The 23,725-nt window shown below is 37.8% G+C and overlaps 1 protein-coding gene and 1 long non-coding RNA gene across 2 annotated transcripts; one reads left to right on the forward strand and one right to left on the reverse strand.

The window, feature by feature from the left end:
- Window positions 1-4,736: 4,736 nt before the first annotated feature.
- On the reverse strand, window positions 4,737-12,100 carry LOC139129189 (uncharacterized). The gene is made up of 8 exons (XR_011551542.1): window positions 11,760-12,100; window positions 11,025-11,114; window positions 9,238-9,403; window positions 8,722-8,886; window positions 7,719-7,773; window positions 7,239-7,328; window positions 6,750-6,838; window positions 4,737-5,015 (listed from the first exon to the last, which is right to left on the reverse strand). It is a non-coding gene; the product is annotated as an uncharacterized lncRNA (long non-coding RNA).
- LOC139129188 (uncharacterized) lies at window positions 9,268-10,449 on the forward strand. Its single transcript, XM_070694827.1, has 2 exons — window positions 9,268-9,472; window positions 10,222-10,449. The coding sequence occupies exons 1-2, from the start codon at window positions 9,268-9,270 to the stop codon at window positions 10,386-10,388; spliced, it is 372 nt and encodes a 123-aa protein (XP_070550928.1). The 3' UTR covers window positions 10,389-10,449.
- Window positions 12,101-23,725: the final 11,625 nt, after the last annotated feature.

Raw genomic sequence — 23,725 nt, forward strand, 5'->3', positions numbered from 1 at the left:
GCAATTTGTATTGGAAAACTTGAAATGGCACTGAATTTGGCATAAAGTATGCATGGCAAAATCCGGTTATTTCTATTGAGTTCGATAAAGTCATTGTTTGGCAAATACTTGGTTTCCTGCTGGAGATATTCCGCTTTTGCAGGATTCAGTCCGTCTGGATGTTGTTCCACTGGATTACTGTTGCAGACATCTTCGTTGTGATAGTTGATGTTTGTCCTCGTTGGGATATCTTGAAACAGGTGTTTATATTCGTGGAGCAGTTCTTTCACTTGTTGTTGTTGTTCTGGCTGGAGGTGTGCCAACTTCGTAGACTCCAGCTTCTCCAGGATTTCTGAGTTCTGAAGCTTGACCGAGCCCAGCTTTGAGTTTAGAGTATTTTCACTCAAGTCAGTTTCAGTATCACTATCTTCATAATGGCCAGAACTGACTGCACTGACAGGCTGAATTATAGTAGGATTATCCCTATCCAAATATGGCTTAAGCATATTTATGTGACATAGCTGTTTTGTTTTCGCCTGTCAGGTGTTATTATGATGTAATTTAAATCACTCAATTTCTTATCAATGAGGTATGGCCCAAAGTAACGAGCATGGAGTTGTTTGCTAGGAACCGGAATTAGAACAAGAACTTTTTGACCTGGTTCAAACTTCCATTTTGAGGTGCTTTTATCATATTTGATTTTCATTGACTGCTGAGATGACTCAATGTTTTCTCTAGCTAATTCACATGCTTTAGAGAGTTTCGTACGAAAATCTGACACATATTGCAAAATATTCAGACACATTATTGTCTGATAGGAATTTCTCTTTAACGAGCTTAAGTGGGCCACGGACTGTATGTCCAAATACAAGCTCAAATGGGCTAAAACAAAAGACTCTTGAATGACTCTCTAACAGCAAAGAGCAAAAAATGAATTCCTTCATCCCACTGATTCTCTTTGTCATAACAGTAGGTCCTAATCATGTTTTTCAAAGTTTGATGAAATCGCTCAAGACCACCCTGACTTTCTGGATGATAGGCGGATGACCTATACTGTTTAATGCCTAGCTGATCCATTACTTGTTGAAAAATGCCAGACATAAAGTTGGAGACTTGATCGGACTGGACACATTTGGGGAGGCCAAATAAAGGCCAAATAAAATAAGTCTATTAGTATCCTACTAAATGTTTCTTGAAATGCAGGAATTGGCTGTAAAGGGGCTTTTGGAATGGTCTGGTTTGGCTTTCCTACCATTTGACATGTGTGACAAGTTTTACAGAAATGTGTTACATCCTGCCTAAGATTAGGCCAATAAAAGTGACTGAGAATTTTATGATAAGTTTTCCTTGAACCTAAATGACCAGCCCAGTGTGTTTCATGGGCCAGACGCAATATTTCAGCATGGTAGGGCTTTGGAACCACAATTTGATGTTTATAGCCCAATCGTCATCAACCAAAACATCTGGAGGTCTCCATTACGCATGAGAATACCAGATTTTGTATGATAGGAAACAGAGCTATCTGAAGTTTTACCTTCATCATCTACCCTGTCAAACAAAGACAAAATATCTGGGTCTTTGTGTTGTTCTGCAATGAGATTTGATCTAGAAAAATGTCTGACTTTTGTCATCAGAAATTTTACTGGAAGTTTCAAATCCACGAGGGATAACACAATGATCCGTGTCAAACACCTGAATGAGAAAGGTGTCATTTAAGTCAACATCTGTGACATTATTTTTGAGAGTATTTTGATTCTCAGAAGTTTTCTTTGACATGGCTCGAGTAATAGCACATGAAGGAAAAAGCCGGGAATTTCCTCTTCTATTGGCTCTGGATTTGCTCCACTAAACTACGATTATCAGTCACAAGTGGATTAGTAATGACCTTGTCCCCGGCAAGGTCGTTTCCAAGAAGAAGGTGAATCCCTTCAAAAGGCAAAAAAGGCCTAATACCTAAAGTCACAGGTCAAGACAAATAGACATAATGGAGAGGAACAGGAATGTAGTCATTACAATCTACCCCCTTAATAAGAACTTTAGAACCTGAAAATGACTTTTCAGAAAACGGCAGGGTATCTGCCAACAAAAGAGACTGGGACGCCCCAGTAACTCTTAAAATTGTGACAGGGGTAGCGGAAGAGAAATCACTAGAAAGTGATATAAAACCATCATGAATAAATGGTTCGAAAGTACCCATAATGCTATCTTGAGAATAATTGACCTTGACCTCATTAATTGTGGATAAGAGGTGTTTAACCTCAGAAAATGTGTTCCACACATTATTAGACTTTAATTGAGTTGATGAAGAAATAAAGCCGATGGGCTTAGATCGACTTTGACCACTTTGACCTTCACGTTTTCTTTCAATTTGAAACAATCTGACATTAAATGGCCGTCTTTCTTACAATAATTACAAGAAAGTGTACCAAACTGTTTGTCAGAAGGAGATTGAGACTTGGGATCTGATGATGTGGGAGTGTTACTCGAACTCTGTGAACTGTTGTCATTTGATTTCCTACTGTCCTTTGGAAAATTCTTGGATGAAAAGGAGGAGTTAAATTTACCTGCATTGTTTCTGTATGAAAAGGACTGGGATGGTTTGCTGAGAAATGAAGATTTGTGGGTCAATGAATAGTCATCGGCCAAGCGTGCAGCAACCTCCAATGTATCTGGCTTTTGTTCATTGATAAACGTCTTGATGTCACTCTGGATGCACCTTTTAAATTCCTCAATCAAAACAAGCTGTCATAATTTGTCATAATTCTGACTGACCTTTTCAGAAGAGCACCAACGATCAAACAGTTGTTCTTTTGTTCGAGCAAATTCAACATAAGTTTGATCCTTCACCTTCTCGCAATCCCTAAATTTCTGACGGTAAGCTTCAGGCACAAAATCATAGCCCTTGAGAATCAATTCCTTCACAGAATCATAATTTGAAGCCTGCTCTACTGACAACTGAATGTAAATTTATCTGGCTTTACCCACCAAAGCACTCTGCAAAAGCATACTCGAGTATGTTAAGGCACGGCTCCCTAAAGGGCGCCCTCTATCGACGAGTGCGTTTCGGTTTTACTGGCTAAATCGGCGCAACCTTCTGTACTAGTCAAACTTTGTATACGTATTTATAAAAAGCGACTCCGCAAAATAGTATTATGTTGAAGAAATCCCTGAAATAATTGTTAATTTGACTAAATAACGGTATTTTTGGTTCGAAAATGGTATTGTCAGTTCGAGAACAGAATCCAGCCGGTAGACTTCCCCAGATCCTGTAAATTACCACATTGTCCGCTTTGGCCCCACTTATCATCACTAGTGTCACCTATACTGTAAGAAATTTCGCCCACGTATTAATGACTCGCCACAAAATATCAGCTGACCCTTGACGGACGACCTCCGATACGAGCGTAATCGGGGGCAAACTGTGCCAGCGCTTGCTTTCCGGGTGAAAAGAATTGTCAGCATGATATTGACAAACATTTCAATATTATATTCAAATCAGCGATTTTAGAAATATAAAATGTTTAGCGGCTGGATTTTTGCATTTTTCTCTTCGTAATTTGAGACTCCAGCCGCCCCGGGGAGACCCTGGGGAAGCCCATCCAGGGACCAGAATGAGCCTTTGTGTAGCCAACATGCACTGCTTTCTGGGTAGAGACAGCTGACTGTATCCTAGCAACGAGACGGTCGCGTCCATTTCAGCACGCTCACTGTCCCCATTTCAGCTGTCGCATTCAGCGATAGCGTCGGTGTGAGAGCAGTTCTGGAGATCGAGAAATACTCAACCTTGCTTTTTGTCTCCGACAGTTTTTTGTACATGTCGTATGACAACAAGGTGTTGCAAAAACAGAAAAAAGATCAAACTTTTCTTGTAAATAAAGCTTTATTTTGACTGTCAACGGTCAACGTGTCTGAGTACTACATTTACATTCGAGAAAGTGCTGATGCCGCAATATACATGATATGCGTTTCACCCACTTTCGCTCTGAAAACGTACACCTTGAAAGGTCAAAGTTCAACTTCGCTCATATGATTTGACAAAAATATTGGCGCCATATTCAATTTTGCAGCAGACAAAGAAAGCTGGCTTCTTTCACCAAAGTTTTCACTGAATCATTTAGAGTGTGATATGGCGTTTTGTGGTTATTTTATGACAATTGCAGCAAGAGCAACAAAAGAGCTACCTAAACCTGGAAATTCTACACAGGATAAAGGCGAAAATGTCAACAAAACAAGATTTATGCCAGTGTACAACACATCCATACGACACAGGTATGCTACCTATCAGGCTATTATGGCAACTAGCAGTAAAATGCAAGTTGACAGTGATCTGTTTAAACTCAAACTCTCAAAATTTGAGAAGACACTCAGTACTAAAGCTCAGTGGTTGCATCTGAACAGGGAACATGAAAAGACAACATTTCTACAACATTTTTCTCTAGCCAGTTGGCAAAAACTGCCTTCATCAATCCAAACTCTGCTCATAGCATTAGATTGTAATGAGTGTCAAAAAAGCAATGCTGACATTCTGCTGTTGAACAAATACTATCAGAATCGTGTTAAGAGTCTACCTTTCTCTACAATCAATGTCATAATAGATACAATGAGACAGATGGGAAATTGCAAAATTCTAAGGGCATAAGGCTCAATGTGCCTGTTCAATGTGCTGTCAGAGCAGCTGGACAGTTATGCCATCGATTGGAAGAGTCATATATAATAATGTTTATTCAACACCATTTGATGAAGCCCTTTTAAAAGTTCAGGATATCGGTTTGCAGAAAAAAATAAACAAACAAGAAAAAAGAAAAAAAGACGAGTGATATACACCAGTATGAAAAAAGCATTGAAAAATCACACACTGAAAATGACAGAGATTTGAAGACTGTACTCGGTTCTGGTCAGTCATTTTCAAGCTATGAAACATGTCGTTGATCTGTTGAGTTCGAGTCTGTTGATTCAGCCAAGAAGAGTAAATCGTCGTTTTCAGTTAGAGTCCACGAACAAGTTGATTCCAAAAGACCACATCGGAAAACCATCATCTGTGGATTGGAACAAGAGTAGTTTCATAAGTGAAATATCAAATTATGAGGAAGGTAAGGAAGTAACTGGAGTAGCCTAGCAAGTAAGTATGGGTTGCAGCTGCAAATGGAGGTCAAATCCCGAAAGAATATGCAAAATCAGCTGGCATCAATATTGACAAGTTCAATATTCACAAGCAAGTTCAAGGTCGTGACTTTGATAGACGAGTTCGTCGGAAAACACTGAAAGGTCTTGGAGGGGAGGTGTCACTACCCCAGGGCAGGCCAGCAAGGACCCTGCAGGAAATACTGAAAACAAAAATTTGAAATGGAGAAATTGATATTGGTGAACTAATAGCACCTAAAGAGTTTAAAAAGCAGATAATTGGAAAAGATGGCAATTAAAAGAAGAAAGCTACACAATCTATGCTCGGAAAATAAATTTAGAAACTATCAGAAACAAGAACTTGACAGACAAGTTAAACTGGGCGTTCTAAGAAGTCAGGTGTATGGATGTGATGACGCCTACTATCAGAACCTAGAAGAAAAAGAAATGAAGGATGAGTTAAGAAGAATTCACGAGAACGAACAAGGAGAAACATTGGATAAAATGCGAAAAAAAATGATTCAGAAGAAACTACACCATACACGTCACTTCAAAGTATGGCATGACCATAGCACAGTAGCTAACCACTCCCATATTGTGTTTATGGTAAGCTAGGTGTATGACAGCGCTAATTATCTCACTAATGAAGAGTCTCTGAACAAATATTGGAAACAAGTAAATGTTTATAGTCTTGTTGAGCAGCCTCACTTATATATAATGGGCAGATCGAACTCTAACGATTCTGATCAGCTGTCCTACATTGAAACAAGAGTTGAAGATCTAAAAAGTGCGATCAAACCAATAAAATCCAACGATGGAAGACAGCAGTATGAAGATGTACATAGATTCTTCCATGGTGACGGACCAGCACAGGAATTTGAAGATGGACACCACCAAAAGGGTGGTCACTACCAGTGTATCTGTGGAGCGGAATCAAAAAAGCATGACAATCTCTCTTCATGTTACAGGTTGAAGTTTCTATCCATGGAAAAGAAGCGTGACTTGCTGATCCAGGGAAGTCCCATATGGAGACAGCTAGAGGTCAGGGCAAACAATTCATCCGTTTGCAAACCTAACAGTGGCTGACTTAGGAAGAGAGCTGGATGCTAGAGGTGAAGAAACATGTAACAGAAGGTTTAAAGAAGCCTGAATTGCAAGTTAAACTCTCTGAAATCTTACACGGTATTCAGAGAGTACCATCATTGCTTCATCTATCTCCAAAAGCAAACCTTGCTGACATCAACTGCTCCAGATATGAAATTTTACCATCAGAGCCTCTTCAAGATATAAAAGGTCACATACACAATGTACTAGAAGAGCTGCCATCACACATTGAAGACAAGGATGAAGCGGTCAGTGTACAAACCTTTATTCAGGCAACATATGGTGACAAAGACGAAATTCGGGGATGTGATCGATGCACGCAAGGCAATCCTTTTGGTGTCACAGTACCTACATGAAAAGGTCAGTGGTCAAAGTAGTGTAAGTAGTCAACACAGTCAGCTTATAGACACACTTGCTGAAATAAGTGAAATAGCCTATAAACATGATCACGAAAGATGCACTCGCTTGATTCTTCGACTGTATAATGTTGCCTTTCTACATGGAATCATGTGTAAAGCGATCTTCAGTAATCCTAAGAAACTTACCAAACGAAAGATGTTCGGGAGGTACTTCCACAATCTAACTGTTCATCAGCCGGATCAACTTCGAGTGGTTTCTCTTCGATCAACCAATGCTGAAAACCAGGAGAAAGTGTTCAACAGAATTCTAAGAGTTACCAAAGCAACATCATCGAAGCGGCCTGGAGGCATCATAGGAAACGCCATGGTACGCCTGGATGCTGAAGAGGAAATTACAAGGGAGTCTCGAGATCAATCACAAATTACTGAATCAGACATCAGAAAAATTGCAAAACAACTTCCCAAAAGACCAAACACCATTATCCCAGCTGAAACAATAAGTCGAAGACCAACACTGGTGCAAAGCCACTATGAAAGAATAGCAGATTTCTTGATGCAAGGTGAAGGTGTCTGGTGGCAGAGGAATGACATTGGTGTTGAATTTTTTGATACTCAGGATGATTTCAAGGTACGTAAAGTTTTTCTTTTATTTTTCACAAAAATTACAAGGTTTACCTGTATAATCATTGTCCATGATTATGAACAATGTTGACAACAAACAAACAGGCTGTGTTGATAAGATGGATACCAGGCTTTGCAGTGTTCCTTGTGAAGTTGGAGAAAACACTGCTTAATAAAGAGAACATGTTGAAATTATATCTCCAAAAGTTATGGCTTCATATATACTGTCATGCAGTCTTCCTGATAAATTTGCGATGATTGTCATCACACACATAGCTGCTGGATCACTCTCATTGCTGCATTTATTTCACTGCTCGATTGGGTATTGGAACTTGTGTTTATAATTATGGCTTTTCAGAATTATCACTTACTTTAGGAACATTACAATCACGAATAAATTTCTAACGTACACGATTATCCCAGAGCACAGTAATCACATATATACAGTATCAGGAACTGCCTTTTACACTGGCCTTACACTGAAAATGTTACAGCTGTTTTAAAGCTAAACATGCTTGAATAATCTATACTTACCTTTATACTTCCATAGGATTCAGGACCACCTCTGCATCATTTCCGTTCATCTTGCCTGCAAATGGAACAACAGTATATCAACAGATATGTTGGTTGGATTGTGTGAATGGAGTAAGAAATCGTGCAATTACCATTCCACTCTACCAAATAAAGCTCTATGATAGCAATGGTGAAAAAAGTGCAGCATTACCACAAACTTTGAAGATGATGACATAAGAGGTAAGAGTATATATGTGAATGAATCAGTGGTTTATATCACACTTTAACCTAAATTAGCTTTCGGCTATTTTGAGGGATTTTGTCGTGTGTATCAACTGCAATGTATTTCTTGAATCCATGAAGTAGAATTTCAGAAACACACAAAAACAGTGTAAAATAGCTTATTAAGATACATGTAATGATTTTCTGACTGTTAGTACCAATTGCTCATTATGCATAATAACATATATTGAAGAAATATGTTCTACACATTAATATGGGTATTTTTTACATATACCTTGCAGATTTAGAGGAAACTCCAGAGCACATGCCCTCTTCAAAAGCAAATACTGACGATGATTGATGGTATCCATGAACATGTCGTATCAGTTGAGGAGGATGTACTTGCTCCTGGAATAACAATGACCTTTGATGAACTGAACCTACTGGTATACCTGAGGAGAAGAAAATTGAAGTTGAAGACATGGAAACAGATGATATGGACAATGGCTACACTCAACAGGGTAATCATTTTTCAGTAGAAACATCAAGAAAGTAATCAGTTTCACCTGAAAGCAAATACATTACTTGACATGTTAAGCAGTACATGTTCCTAACACTTGGCTGTGTCACCAGATAGCAATGCAAATAATTCTCAGTCAGTTACATAGCTAAGGAAATGCAGCTATCTGTGACAGGAAAGGCTGTGTCTATGGGAGTAATCAAATGAATGCTCATTATTGCATAATAACATATATTGAAGCAATATGTTCAACACATTAATATGGGTATTTTTTACATATACCTTGCAGATTCAGAGGAAACTCCAGAGCACATGCCCTCTTCAAAAGCAATGATGACGATGATTCCGTGTTTGATGGTATCCATGAACATGTCGTATCAGTTGAGGATGATGTACTTGCTCCTGGAATAACAATGACCTTTGATGATCCTGAACCTACTGGTGTACCTGAGAAGAGGAAAATTGAAGTTGAAGACATGGAAACAGATGATATGGACAATGGCTACACTCAACAGGGTAATCATTTTTCAGTAGAAACATCAAGAAAGTAATCAGTTTCACCTGAAAGGCAAATACATTACTTGACATGTTAAGCAGTACATGTTCCTAACACTTGGCTGTGTCACCAGATAGCAATGCAAATAATTCTCAGTCAGTTACATAGCTAAGGAAATGCAGCTATCTGTGACAGGAAAGGCTGTGTCTATGGGAGTAATCAAATGAATGCTCATTATTGCATAATAACATATATTGAAGCAATATGTTCAACACATTAATATGGGTATTTTTTACATATACCTTGCAGATTTAGAGGAAACTCCAGAGCACATGCCCTCTTCAAAAGCAGATGATGACGATGATTCCATGTTTGATGGTATCCATGAACATGTCGTATCAGTTGAGGATGATGTACTTGCTCCTGGAATAACAATGACCTTTGATGATCCTGAACCTACTGGTGTACCTGAGAAGAAGAAAATTGAAGTTGAAGACATGGAAACAGATGATATGGACAATGGCTACACTCAACAGGGTAATCATTTTAGTAGAAACATCAAGAAAGTAATCAGTTTCACCTGAAAGGCAAATACATTACTTGACATGATAAGCAGTAGATGTTCCTAACACTTGGCTGTGTCACCAGATAGCAATGCAAATAATTCTCAGTCAGTTACATAGCTAAGGAAATGCAGCTATCTGTGACAGGAAAGGCTGTGTCTATGAGGGTAATCAAAAGGTCAATGTGAATGTTGGAGTTGACTTCATATAGCCTAGCCTTCCCCACCACAGGTACATGTAGCTCTGTTTCCACAGCTTTCATATACACAACAGAAACTGATCCATATGCTACCTTTCATGTGAAATATGTATGCAGTTTGACATTATTTCATAGATTAATTGCACAGACATGGTTTACGACAGGATCACCAGTGACTTACCTGTTTGTGACTATTAAAGTTAAATGCTACTCAACTGGTGTGGACCTGAATCATGTTGAAAAAATGATCTTGCAAATGCTAAGCAAGTGTGCTATGATATCTCTGAGCTTATTTACAATCCACACTGAGAGCATTTGCTTGTCAAAAAATCAAATAGCATCTGAAATTATGGAAGCAGCATCAGAGCTGTCAAAGTATGACACTGAATTTCTTGTCATGAATTTATATCTATTATATGATTTTCCAATATCAAATGAACTGCTTAATGATTTATTTAATTTTGGTATACACTTATAATTTGTACTTTTCTAATACTGAACATAAAAATGTTATTTGCATGCAGATCAGTCAAGCATACCTCATGTCGAAGAAACCACAAATTCAAGCATGGCCATGCAAGAAGAACCATCAAAGAAGGTTAACAACAACTCCGCCACGATTGACAGTCTAATATTTGTGCTAGGACAGACAAAAGAAGTAGACAAATTTGACAAACACGTAATCGTTTGAGGGCCTATCCCAACAATCAGAAAATAAATGACGAATACATAGAAGCTAAAGTACAAGTAGGAACGAAGCTGTAAAATCATACAGAATAGCCAAAAGTCAATCAAAGAGTGGAACAAGAATGGGGGCAGTGCACCGAACTTGGAAGATTATAAGAAGAATAAACATATACTGAAATTGTACAAACAAACAAAATTAGCTGCCCAATTCCTAAAACGCTGGAATATTGATTATTGCTAAAATATGTATTTTAACGAAGGCAAATACTGTGTTTACAATTGTACATATTATTGCATTTTAAAGCTTACTACATTGTAAGAGGGACAGCAAAGAGCTTTGTGCATTTTTTTTTTGCATGGGCAATTGGCGAAATGGTTTTATCAATTTTCATCCGAAATATATATTTGCATTTCCATGCAGCAATATTAGAGCTGCTATTTTGTTAAATTGCACAATACCTAATCTTGGCAATATAATGTTTAATTAATGCATACTTTAAAGTAGCACTGTTCTTATATTCTTGGAATATTGAATTTTGTTGGGAAAAAACAACCAACTCCTGTAGTGCTGTATACAGTCTTTGAGAATACTGACTAATAAATATGTATTGAACTTGTTCATGGGGTATCATGATCTTACCTGAATACTGCTCTTCAATTCATTGGTTTCCGCAATAGCAAATATGAAGCAGAATGTTTTAAACTGCCACTGCAATGCACTGGTTGTTTCCTGTATTCCATAAGGAGAAAGCCATTTAATATCTATACACAACTGGCATGAGTAATATTCTTCCCCTTCCTGTTTCCTTGCCATATAAAATACCCCTCTTCACATGGAATGAACTACCCCCCTTCCTTACCACTACAACCAATCACTGTCAGTAAATATTGTCTAACCCAACATTTAAAACCGAGATAGAAATGGAAAAAAGATGCACTTCATAAGATACGACAAGACTACAAAATATTAGACAGTGGGAACGTAAACTACATAATTGATTTCTAGACGACATTGGAATTTGAAGGTCATTACATTATGCAAACATAAAAACGTCAGTGAGACAACTTGGAACAAGTAAATGTTAAACGACGTCCTCTACATCTAACGAAAGCTGTATGCTTCGTCAGCTTGTATTAGTTTAATGCTTACATGGTAATAGAAGCCCTACGAGTACATTCGTTTCAAAATATCGATAACCTGGCAGCCTTTAGCCGAAGGAATTTAGTAAAAACTGATCACATGTTTCTAAAATTTCTTGCATGATCTGCAGTTCGCGGTCCCCCCCCCCCGTCAAAAGACACACGGCAAAACATGATGTTATCGTATGCGTGTGACCCCTGGAATTCGTTTTGAAAATATTTGATATATACTAGCCTTCATTGTGTAGTTTCAAAAACGGCACCTGAGTCTGTCCCCGGCCTGGCTTGATGAATGGAATCAACATCATGAAACATGTGCTGATGGCCGCGGCCGCGATCGACCATGATGGCGTAGCCACGATATCCTTCGTCTGAGTCCATTTCGCGATTTCGATATGTATAAGTCATAACTTAGTGGGCTCTGAATATGCTAAAGACCGAAACGGTGAGGTGGGTTGGCATAAATGCCGTTCCAAACCTCCCGTTTCGGTCTTTTGCCCACGTGAGCCGAAGCGTACACTCGCACACCCACCACACATACACAGACACGTCTGCGATCCAGTGGAACCTGGCCACGCTGGCTGAGCGCGCTCGTGGAGTTATGAATATTTATTAGTACAAATTTGCATATTCATGAGAAATTTCTAGAGCCTCGCCTTAACATACTCGAGTAGACCAGGACTCCTTAGGCCAATTCAGACTCTGAGCAATTTTCTCAAAATGAAGGAAATATTTATCAACATCCTTTTCTTGGAAAGGGGGAACTAACCTGAAATGCTTAGTTATGTCAAATTGTCTAAAGGGAAGAATTTTCCTGACTGTCCAAGCTCTAAACGTTTCTTTTTTTATCTTTCCTGCCTATCTTTCTCTCTCTGTCTTTCTTCCATTTCTAACTGCATTTGTATTTTTTCTTTTTCTAATGCCTGTCTCTCTTTTTCCATTTGTAATTCTAGTTTCTTGATATCCAAATTTGTCTGCATTTCTAATTCTAATTTCTGAGTTCAGAGGTAGACTCGGGCTAATAATCTTTCAGGGTGGATTCCTCAAATAGGCCTAAATCAACTAGATGTTTGGCAATACGGTACTGTATTTCCCTCTTGCGCATAGATCTTTTGACTTCTACTTTAAGGAAATTGGCCAGTGTTATAAGGTCGTCTTTTCTGAGGTAATCAAATGTGTCCTGATCAAGGTCATCAATTTCCTCTGGTTTAAATTCCGCCATGATTAAATTTCGCTGAGTTCACAGTATATAGTATTTTTTTGAAAAGACTGGCAAAATGTTATCAAATGGCTCAAAATGCTTGTATCCCGGACAAGCCCCCAATTTTGTTACGTGCAGAGAAAACGAACAAAAGGGTGACTCAGCAGTTAACGTTTAAACAAAATTTATTACGAAAATAAAACTAATTGCTAAGTCAGGGATAGAGTACAAGCTTTAAAAGTGTACAGACTACTTATCTCAGCTAGGACGGCAAAGCTCCAGTCTCAGAGTTGTAACAGTCAGTTGGATGAATGAACAGTCCTTTGGCTTGCAGGCTTGAAGCTGCACAAAGTCCACAGTATAAATCCAGCGTTGGCAGTGAAGGTCTTGAAAAGTCTTGAGAATGACTACTGCTGGAGTTTAGTAACACACAAGAGACACGATCCTAAAAGTCTGACTGGAAGCTGTGCACGTCCCTTTTATACACATGTGCTTACATAAGGGCATATAAGAACAATCTAGAACTTTTATTGACATGCTAATTACTGTTCTAAAATTATCTCTCTTACACAACTAATTAAATTTCCAGAACATTCCAAACATTACTAATTGGATTCAAGGTTGTGAGGTCATTAAGGGCAATGACCTTGAGAATGTTCTAGAATAATTGAACTCAGGTCATGATGAGTGTGGGGGAAATGAATTACATAACAATCTCTTTTAACTTATTTGGATTTTATATTTTACTCTTATTGCATTTACAGCTTTTCTGAACTGCTGTTCAATTAAATGTTACAAAATTACGTTAAGGTTCTTAATAAATGCATTTTTCTGATTTCTAAAACTTCCAATTGTATTTGTTACAGACACATTCCTTGTGTAACAACTTAGGCCGGCTATTGAACCACTCTTTTTTGGGAGTGGAGATTTAGCCGAATGGTTCTGTCTGTGGCCTCTCATCTAGGCGACTGATGCCGTATGTTGTGGGTTCCAATCCGATTGAAAACTATCCGAATTGTATATTCAACCTTCTTCATTTTCAGACAAAGGGAAAGTTGAAGCTTCAAAAGTTGGTTACGTACTCTCTGCTCGCAGTATGTGTATTAATTATCACATGTATTATTCAGGGCAGATGGGGATTATGATTTTTATGGTAAACATGTGGTAAGCAAACTTTAATTATGGTCAGCATCACAAGCTTTTGTTATGAACCTCCTGTAAAATGCAGTAAAAAATCATCAAAATACATCGGTACAAAGGAGTTCCATAATGGTTTTTAGAAAAAATTTCATATCTGTGATGAAAATTTCAAAGACAAATCCGGACAGCCAGTTCACAGATAGGCTATGATAAGGCTTGCTCAGAAGTTAGATATATACATATATATGAATAAGTCTTTCATTCATAATATTCCTCTTCAATTTGATGAATATTTTCAACAAAAAATCATACATCATAGCACTTTGTCAAGAATGTTAAAGATGAGAGTCTAGGGCTTAGTACAATCTACAGGAAATCTAGTGCTCTGAAAAGACTATGTGATATGTGACATACTCTGCAGTATATGTTTTTGGCTTTTTAATATTTTGATCATAAATCAACATGAAATTCAGTATACTGCCATGCAAATGATTTGTGGCCCTGAAAGCTGTTTAAGGCCATCGTCTGGCTAATGTCGGTCAAAATGCTCAAAAAATCAAATTTTATTTTTTTCCTTCATTGTCACCCTCGACATGTATACTTTCAAATAAGCTATATCATTCTTCAAAAAATATAACTAAAATCGAGAAAAATCGCGGTTTTTTTTTCCCATTGACCCCTGGTCAAATTTTATTTAGTCAAATTATATATTCAAAACAGGTAAATCGCTATTTTTGGTTGCCTAAAACTTTGTTGAGTTATGGCATCATGTATGAAGTAGTGACCATTTGCTTGCTTATTGAAGCAGCTTTTTCAGAGGTAAAATATGGCGTTGTGGAAATTGTGAGTTTGAGACTAATTGCAGTCTAAAAAAGCCAGATCAATGAGTAATCGGGAAGAAATTTGCAACAAATGATTCTGTTTTATATTTTGTGTGGATATTACTGTAAGGCATATGAAGATTTTCATTCAGGTATAGCAATTAAACCAGAAAACAAACCATATTAGACGTTATGGTGTCCATATACATAACAAGTAAAGAATCTCACATGAATTTCATTATCATGCTGATTATAAAATCAATGTTTTTTTGATAATTAATAGTTCATTTTTCACTTAGAAAGCAATTACAACCAGGCTTTTGTAAATAGAATTCTAACTGACAATTTAACTTGTCCAATACCCTATTTTGAGGTCGTAAACTTTGCATGAAGTATGAGTATCACCTTTATGTTGTAAACATTTCAATCCAATACTCCTAACAATTGTGTTTTGTACTGCATTCGTTTCTTGTGGCAGTAATAACTCTTGAAAGAATGGTTGGTGATATGTGATATGTGAAATTAAATACTTTACAAAATAAAACTCAAAAAACAAGGTCATCCAATCATGTCATAGTAGCAACTTGACGGAAAGTTGTGAAATTTATTAATTTTTAAATCTTACCGAGATGACTATGATTTAATTTATATTGACATCTTATACAGTCATAGATTTAGGTTCATATTGTCATACATATACATCTGAATGCTACAGAAAAAAATCGGTTGTTGTATAACTTTCGTTCAATAGATATCTTTGCCACAAATTTCCTCATATTTTTAACCCTGAAATTGTAGCCATGGCAACCGAATATCCGGTTTTTCCCCCTGCACTGCATCTTACCATCTACTGCAACAAAAAGATGACAAACTCTGAAAACAAGGTACTACACGGTTTGTGTTTTAAAATAGCCCTACAATAGCCTTAATGAAATGCAATTTTTACTGTACATGCAAACAGAGAATAATTACTGTGTGTGGTAAGCTCATAACCATTATTGACATTAACAATAGCACTAATGACAGTGAAGCAAAAATAGTAAACATCTGTTCACAGATATGGTCACAAATAACATCTTTCCTTATTTACTAGATAGAAACATATTCAATGATTAAAAACCACAATTGGCATGGCTCGTGGGTCCAAGTGATTTCCACATGTCTGCTCTGATAGAACTCCTCAATAGTGCATAGAGTGTAGCTGCCTCATAAGTATCTGATGGTTTGTCCCTGTCAGATTCTTCCATAATTGTATAGCACAGATCAAATATGGTCACATCACATGGATATTCTCCTTTGGGGACACATTCCTCCTCACAGCACTGGATTGCTTGCATATCCCCCTACGTAACTGATTGTCGGCACCATACAGCTCTGGGAGGGAATACAGTAGAATTGGTCGACCGCTGGGTGCATTTTGGTTGTGAGAGGAACGGATACGATGTGTGTTCCATAAAGTGGAACCTCATCCAAATCAGCCTTTAGATGTAAAATGACAACTCATAAATAACAGACAAAGGACATTCTATGCATATGAATTTGCTAAAAAAAATTCATGTCTCTATATTCCGGTTAAAGGGAACAAAGTTTAATGTATAATTAATTTATTTGGGGTGTTTAGCCTATATATGGGTGTAGTCACACAAGGGGTGTCTCCTATTGAATGTTTGTATGTCCGTGTGTATATGAGAACTTGTGTCTCTGAATGTTGAATAAATTTGGTTCCACTTATAGAGCAAATTTTTTCCCAACCAATACAATTGACTATTTATGTCAGGTGTTTTCATGCACACATCTAGGATTTAATCACTTTTAGCTCCGCTGTCCGCGACCGTTGTCGTCTGTCGTCCATCAACAATTGCCTTCTCCTCTGAAACCGCAAGTCCTATTGCTTTGAAATTTATATGCAGTTTACTCGGGTGACCGCACTTACGTTTGTTCAAATCTTGGTGAAATTTGAATATTTCTATTTTGGGCATTTTTCGCTGTTTTTGGTAAAAAATCCTTACTCTGAAACCGCTTGTCAGATTGCAGTGTAATAAAGGGAAAGTGGCTTCACACATCACTCATCTCGTCTTGTATGTGCTTTGGTGTGTTTAGTGTCTGAAATGTTTTGGCTGTTAGTGTGAAAATTAACAAACGAATCGTTAATTTTAAAATAAGCCATGGCAAGACGTGGGCGTAGTCAGATGTGTCCTTGACAACGTGACTCTTTTTTTATCCCCACATTTCGAAACCAGAGCGGTCTCTTCCTCAGTCGCCTAAGATATGTGTATATCTTTTTTGTTTTATGTCATGTCGATATTGTTGATCTCCTGTGCTTCTAGCAATGAAGCCAGAATATTTATGTTTGGATCGTCATGTGTTCGTTCGTTCGTTCATTGACTTGTTCCTAATACAAAAATGCCGTGGACTTTGGCCTGTATCAGTATATCGCTAATGTTTGGATTTCTTTTGTATGCGATGATCGGTTGTTGTGGAAATATTTCATTCAGGCTTAGTGTTTCGTCCTTGTCTATGTGTTCCCAGTTTTCGCACATTGCTGCTTTTTATAGCTTGTGTTCTTATATATATTGTTGCTATAATTTTCGTTGTGAAGACTAGTGTTTTCTTTGTTTCTTCGTTTGTTCGCTTGTGTTCTAGTTGCGTAACTCGTGCGGCGAACTGTGCTTGCGATGTGACTGGAGATTTCCTGTTGTTTTAGCCATGTTCGATTAATCTTGCATCAAGTGTATTGACCTTTGAAACAAAGTCATTTTTGTGTTGCAAGTTCTGATGTATCTTAGTGTTTCGCCTTTGATCAGGCTTTTAAAGCGTAGATTTCAGGTGGCCTGATGTTTTATGTAAGAATTTAAATCTGTCGATTTGTGTTCTTAGTTGTATGTGGAGTCCATCGAGACTTGTGTTTGAATTTGTCTTTTTTTGGTCAATTTGTGTCGCATAATGTATTGGATTTTCCTTCTCCTAATGTTTGCGTCTTGTATGAGATGAACTCTGTGAGGACGATTTGGTGTTGGGATGAATTTCAACCCTTACCCAGTGCATTGATTTTTGCTGTTGTTAACTTGTGTAATGATAGATTTTGATGAATCTAAGATTCGTGTTGTTATTTATGTTTATGCTATGTTCGGCATTTGTACGGAGTTTCATTGTGTTTGAGATAATATGTTGTTTCCTCTTGTACCGTCTTTTTCTGGCAATTTTGTTGTTTTTCCTGTTTCTGTGTTTGGTGACACAGTATTGTGTAAACTTGTATTTTGCATTTGTGTTACGGTAGTTCTTGTTTGGAGAATTTGCTGGCCTTGAAAAGGCCGTCTGCTATGGGTTTCAAAGACAGACCCGATTCTGTTCGTCCCTCTGGACGTTTGTGTTTTGGGTTGTGTATAGCCTTTCGTTTGGCCAATAAATTATATCGGCTCTGGAGCATTTGGTTGTCTTTCGTATTGTGGGATCTTGACAACTGTCAATCTCTGTTTATTGTTTGAGGATGAATGTCTTTCTTGTTTGGCTGTGCTGTGCTTGATGCAGTGGAATGTAGTCAAAGCACAAGTTGACAAATAATTTGTCACCGTCGTGGTGCTCCGATGTTGTCACTTTTTGATGATAACAGCACTAGGTAGTGGCCTGGTAAGTATGCTTTAAGGCGTACTTGTAGGCTCCTTGGTGTAATTTATGTGTCGCAGAAGCATTTTAATGCTCCGCTTTGTTTAGTTGTCGCCTCCTGTAACGAGTAGAGTGAAGCGAGCCGTATTGCAAGACTTCCTGATCTTACCTACTGTGACGGGTTGCGCTATGCTGGTGTCAGACTGACAGCAAATGACTGGAGCGTCAGATCGATGTCGGTCTCGTCTGGTTTGGCCCATTGAATGCCAATGTCGATCAAGGAGGCCTAGGACATAGCTTTCGTGCCGCTCGTAGTGAGATATTGAAATCGCTTGTGTTTGAAGACTATTTATCTTGTGTTAAGTCGATTGTGTTTGACTTCTCGTCATTTTCATTGGTCGACTTCTCTGTTTTACTTGCCTTCTGATTGGTTGATATTGAGCGTTTGTGATTGGTTATTTTGTTGTTGACTTTAGCTCGTTTGTTCTGTCGTACGATCCTCGTGTCGCATATAAAGCTCGAATTTGATATGCAGTTTACTTAGGGTGACTTCAGTCAGATTTGTTCAAATCGTGGTGAAATTTTCATATTTGTATTTTTAAGGCAATTTTTGTTGCTTTTGGTAAAAAATCTTCAAAATCTTCTTCTTCAAAACTACCAGTCAGATAGCTCTGATATTTGGCACATATGTCCTCTTGGGATGATCTTTTTCAGATTTGTTCAAATTGGTGCAGAAATATGCAAATTTGCATTTTTCTGTGTGAAAACAGAGTTATTCTCTACATAAACAGAGCTGACCTATATCGGCCGTTAGGTCGCTTGTCTAAGGTTGTACTTTGCATTGTTTAGAAAAAATAATGACTAATTGATGATCTGGACTCAATAATTTTTAAAGAACGAAAAGAAAAAGTTTGATGTGATTTTTTAAATCATGGTAATGACTTCATAATGAAATTGTAGGTAATATTTGGTAGGTGTGACTGATGGACTGATTGTTCGCTCATTTGCATAATTTGATGAGTTTCTTTGACAGGAGATGTAAAGACATAAAGAAATAATAACATCCTGGAAAACATATCATTCTTAATTTCCAAATTGTATAACTCTGTACAAAATTAAGAAAACAGAACTGGATAAGACTTTTATCGAGGAAACTTCCATCAAACAGTCTATCATCTCTGATATTTTCAACCAGATCTATACAGAACTGCGCATTCTGCTTTCTCAGTATACTCCACCAGTGTTCTATGCTTTTGTTTCCAGTGCTACATCAATAGATGAAACTCTTGTGACCTGCCAGAGCGTCTGTATGGTATCCTCTCATAAAAATTGCATTTTTTCAATGTATCGATATTCTGTACTCATATCTGCTCTTATTCTGCGGGGACACCCTTTCCTTATTTTCTGGGCTTCAACAAAGTAGCTCGATACTCTTGTTGGGTGTTTAACAGTTGTGTATGCTTCTAGCCATACAAGTAAGCGAGAAAGCCCATCAATACACCCATTAATGCATATGCCGTATGGCGTGAGTTTATCATAACCATCAATATGCCACATGAAGTTTGGTCCTTTACTGTAGTAATGCCTTCGCCTCAACTTGTGACGTCTTCTAAGATCAACTCCAACAGGGTCAAGAAGCCCAAGCAAATGTCTCACGGTTTCCTGTGTGACAACAAATCCACTTTGTATGCATTTTAAATGTATCGATCTGTAAACCGGGCAACTGATTTGATCCTTGGATCTGGAGCTGGATGAACTCAGAAACTTCAGAACCAGAAGTGCGCATGCGCCAGGTAGTGGCATGTACCTTGTGCAACGCAAGCGCAAGTTTCTTCTTTTTTACCGTCTTTTTGCTTGATTTTTCGAGTAGGCTCGGTTGCAGTGTCTTACTTTTGCAACAAGGAAGCACTATTCGAATTTTTGGTATTTTCATGCCATTCTGAAGAGAGATTTTGAGTGTTCTGTCTGTCGACATGGTGAGAAGTAGACGGCAGCCAGCACCCAAGTTCAAGGGGACACAGACTCAGAAGTTATCAAGTAAACAAACTTCAGCAGCGCTCCAAGAAGTAACAACCGACAAGGATCTACCGAAAACTTCTGAGACTAGTTTAAAAAACAAAGAGTTGAAGGTATATTTCAAAATTTTCAATGAAAACTGCAGGGTTTGAAAGAAATGGACATCATTCACGCCAGTAAGCAGGTGGTTGGTAAAAGCGGCATTATCGGCGTGCAATACATTCCAAGAACAAAACATTGGCTAATTTATGCGAATGACGAAAAGTGCAGAGACAAGCTTTTATTATGCGGCATTGACATTGGAGGAATTCACGTTGTGTTGAACCTGTACAGTCCCCCACAAGGTGATAAAACTAGAATTTCAATACAGAACGTGCCATTTCACGTGACGAATGCAACAGTTGCTACATTTCTCAGTCAGTATTGTGAGCAGAATGAAGCTGTTGTCCAATGCACAGTTACTGATCCGCTTGACGGAACAAAATACTACAACGGCAATCGATTCTGCTACGTGACGTCGGTCAAGAAACCAATCCCAAACTTCGTACAGATGGAGAAGGAGACTCTTGACGGTATGACAATTTCTTATCCGATTACAATTTTCTATACCGGTCAACCAACTGAATGTCGTCACTGTAAGGGTGAAGACCATCGAACACGGCACTGCCCGAATCGTCCACCTATGAAATGCTACAATTGCCAACAAAGTGGTCATAGCGGGCGTCTCTGTCCAAAAGGCAAGCGATGTTATAATTGCAAAGACTTTGGACACATTGCTGTGAAGTGCCCAAAAGTAGTTGAAAACGAAAACCGGGTTGACGAGTTTGTGGAAAGTTATTCTAAGCGTGTCAGAGAAGCAGAAAGAGTTATCGACATGGCTATTGAAGACATTACAAAGTCAACAATGAATCTTGTGACGACAACAGCCGTGGTTCATTTCAAGAAAGAGACGACGGAGAAAAGCAAGGACGACGTGCGGGAAAAGAAACCGGTGAAGTCACCAGCTTCGGAAGACGTCTTTCTGTCGCCGGACAACTACAGAGAGAAAAAGCGTGGTATTGTGCGTTTCTTCACAAGACTTAGTTCTAAAAAGGCCAGCCGTTCTCCGCCAACACCGATTGAAACCTCCAGAAGAAAAGAAGAAAATTATCCACAAGCTCACTTTCGACAATCAGCAACGCTTCGGGTAAATCGGACTTGCGCGAGAATCCACAAATTAGTGATGCCGTTGCGATGGGAAGGCCAAGATCGGTTTAAATGAAGAAACTGTAAATTGTTTTTGTGTGGGTGTGTGTCTTCTTTCTTTGTTTTCCGTTTTTCATGTATGGCTTGTAAATAGTCACGCTGAACATAAAAGGTTTATGGGATAAACCAAAGCGCAATCTTATTTTCAATTGGTGCCGTAAAAAAGTTTCCATATTATTTGCTCGCAAGAAACCTTAGTAAGAGATGTGATGAGAAATGTGGAATAGAGAATGGGGAGGTAACATTTTATATAATCACGGCACAGTACATAGCTGTGGGGTTGCAATACTTTTTCAAACAGCATTCCGGTTGCCATTAGTGAAGTTCATAAAGACAACATCGGGAGATTTATCAGTGTAAAATTAGATTTAGAGGGATCTTCCTCCGTCTTTTCAATATTTATGCACTGAACAGTACTTCTGCAAAACGTCATTTTTTACTAGTCTTTGTAATTTTGTAAATCAAGTGATGTTTGATGGAAACAACATTGTAATTTGTGGCGATTTCAATACAACAATGGATCCAAATCTAGAAAATTTTTCACGTTGCGACAGAGACAATGACTTGGTTGATGCTAAGGCAAGGCTCTCTTTAAAAAATATTTTACACGCGTATGACTTATGTGATATTTGGCGTAAGCATCATCCTTTTGTTAAGCAATATACTTGGAGACTAAGAAAGCCTCTTACACAAAGCCGTTTAGATTTTATCTTGTGTCAAATGAATTAACAAAAATACTACTTTGTGTGAAATAATTCCTGCAAGTTATAGTGATCACATGGCTGTAGTGCTTTCTTTTGTGTATAGTAAGCATGAAAAGGACCAGTTACTGGAATTAACAACTGCCTGTTAGAAGACAAGGTTTATTTGAATAAGCTTGTTATTTGTATTGAGAATTGTGCGAAAAAATATAACCATGTAACTTGTAAACGAACGAAATGGGATTTATACAAGAAAGAGTTCAAGCAGTTTACGATAAAGTATAGTATTCAAAAAACCGACAGCAACGGAGTAGGAAACAAGACCTTGAGGAATTATTAAAGCAGAGTGAAAAATCGTTGTGTGATTTTCCATCAGAAGAAAATTATGATGTGTTTCAGAAAATTTCTTCTGACCTCAGTAGTATCTTACATAAGAGGCGGAAGGTTGTCAAATTAGAGCAAGAGCTCGATGGGTGGAAAAAGGTGAAAAAAGCACAAAGTATTTCCTTGGTCTAGAAAAAAGAAACATCACAAAGAAAAATATTGTAAAACTCAGGACAAAAGAGGGGAATGTGGTCATCTGACCTCGATGATATTTTGAAGGAAGAAATCAATTTTATAGGGATTTGTACAGTGAAAAACAACAGTCTCTCAGCTTGGATGATTCATCAGTAATGTTGATTTACTTATATTGAGCCAGACAGACAAAAATAGTTGTGAAGAGTTGATTTCTGACGAAGAATGTTGCCAAGTGTTACGTAAAATGAAAAAGAACAAATCTCCCGGTTATGATGGTTTTACCATAGAATTTTATTTTGCTTGTTGGCCATTACTGGGGAATTTTATTATTGATTCGTTTAACAGTGCTTTTCAGAATGGCAGTTTGTCAATTTCACAGCAGAGAGGTGTTATTACGTTGTTACATAAGAAAAACGAGCCCGAGTTACTGAAAACTGGAGACTGGTGTCATTATTATGCACTGATTACAAATATTTGACCCAGGTTTTTAGCTAACAGAGTTTCAAAAGTTACATCAAGTATTGTTAATACTAATCAAGTGGGAGATATCAAAGGTAGATTTGTTTGTGAAGTTGTACGTTTAATTGAAGATATGTATCACTATACTGCTGTGCACAATATTCCTGGTGCAATTTTGTATGTTGATTTTGAAAAAGCGTTTGATTGTATTAATTTGGAGTTCATGCATCAGGCTTTAGAAAGATTTGGTTTTGGACCAGAGTTGAGAAGATGGGTGAAAGTGATTTATTCTGACGTACAAAGCTGTTTAATTAATAATGGTTGGATGTCGAAGTTTTTTCATTGACTAGAGGTTTACGACAAAGATGCCCTCTAAGTGTTGCTTTTTTTATTTGCGTAGAAGTATTGGCATTTAAAATTCGTCAATGTACTGACATAGAAGGTATACAATTGCCATATAAGAATTTAAGTAGAAATGTTGTTAAAATTGCACAGT

The sequence above is a fragment of the Ptychodera flava genome, unplaced genomic scaffold, assembly GCF_041260155.1.
Source record: "Ptychodera flava strain L36383 unplaced genomic scaffold, AS_Pfla_20210202 Scaffold_98__1_contigs__length_335564_pilon, whole genome shotgun sequence".
NCBI classification, from domain to species: domain Eukaryota; kingdom Metazoa; phylum Hemichordata; class Enteropneusta; family Ptychoderidae; genus Ptychodera; species Ptychodera flava.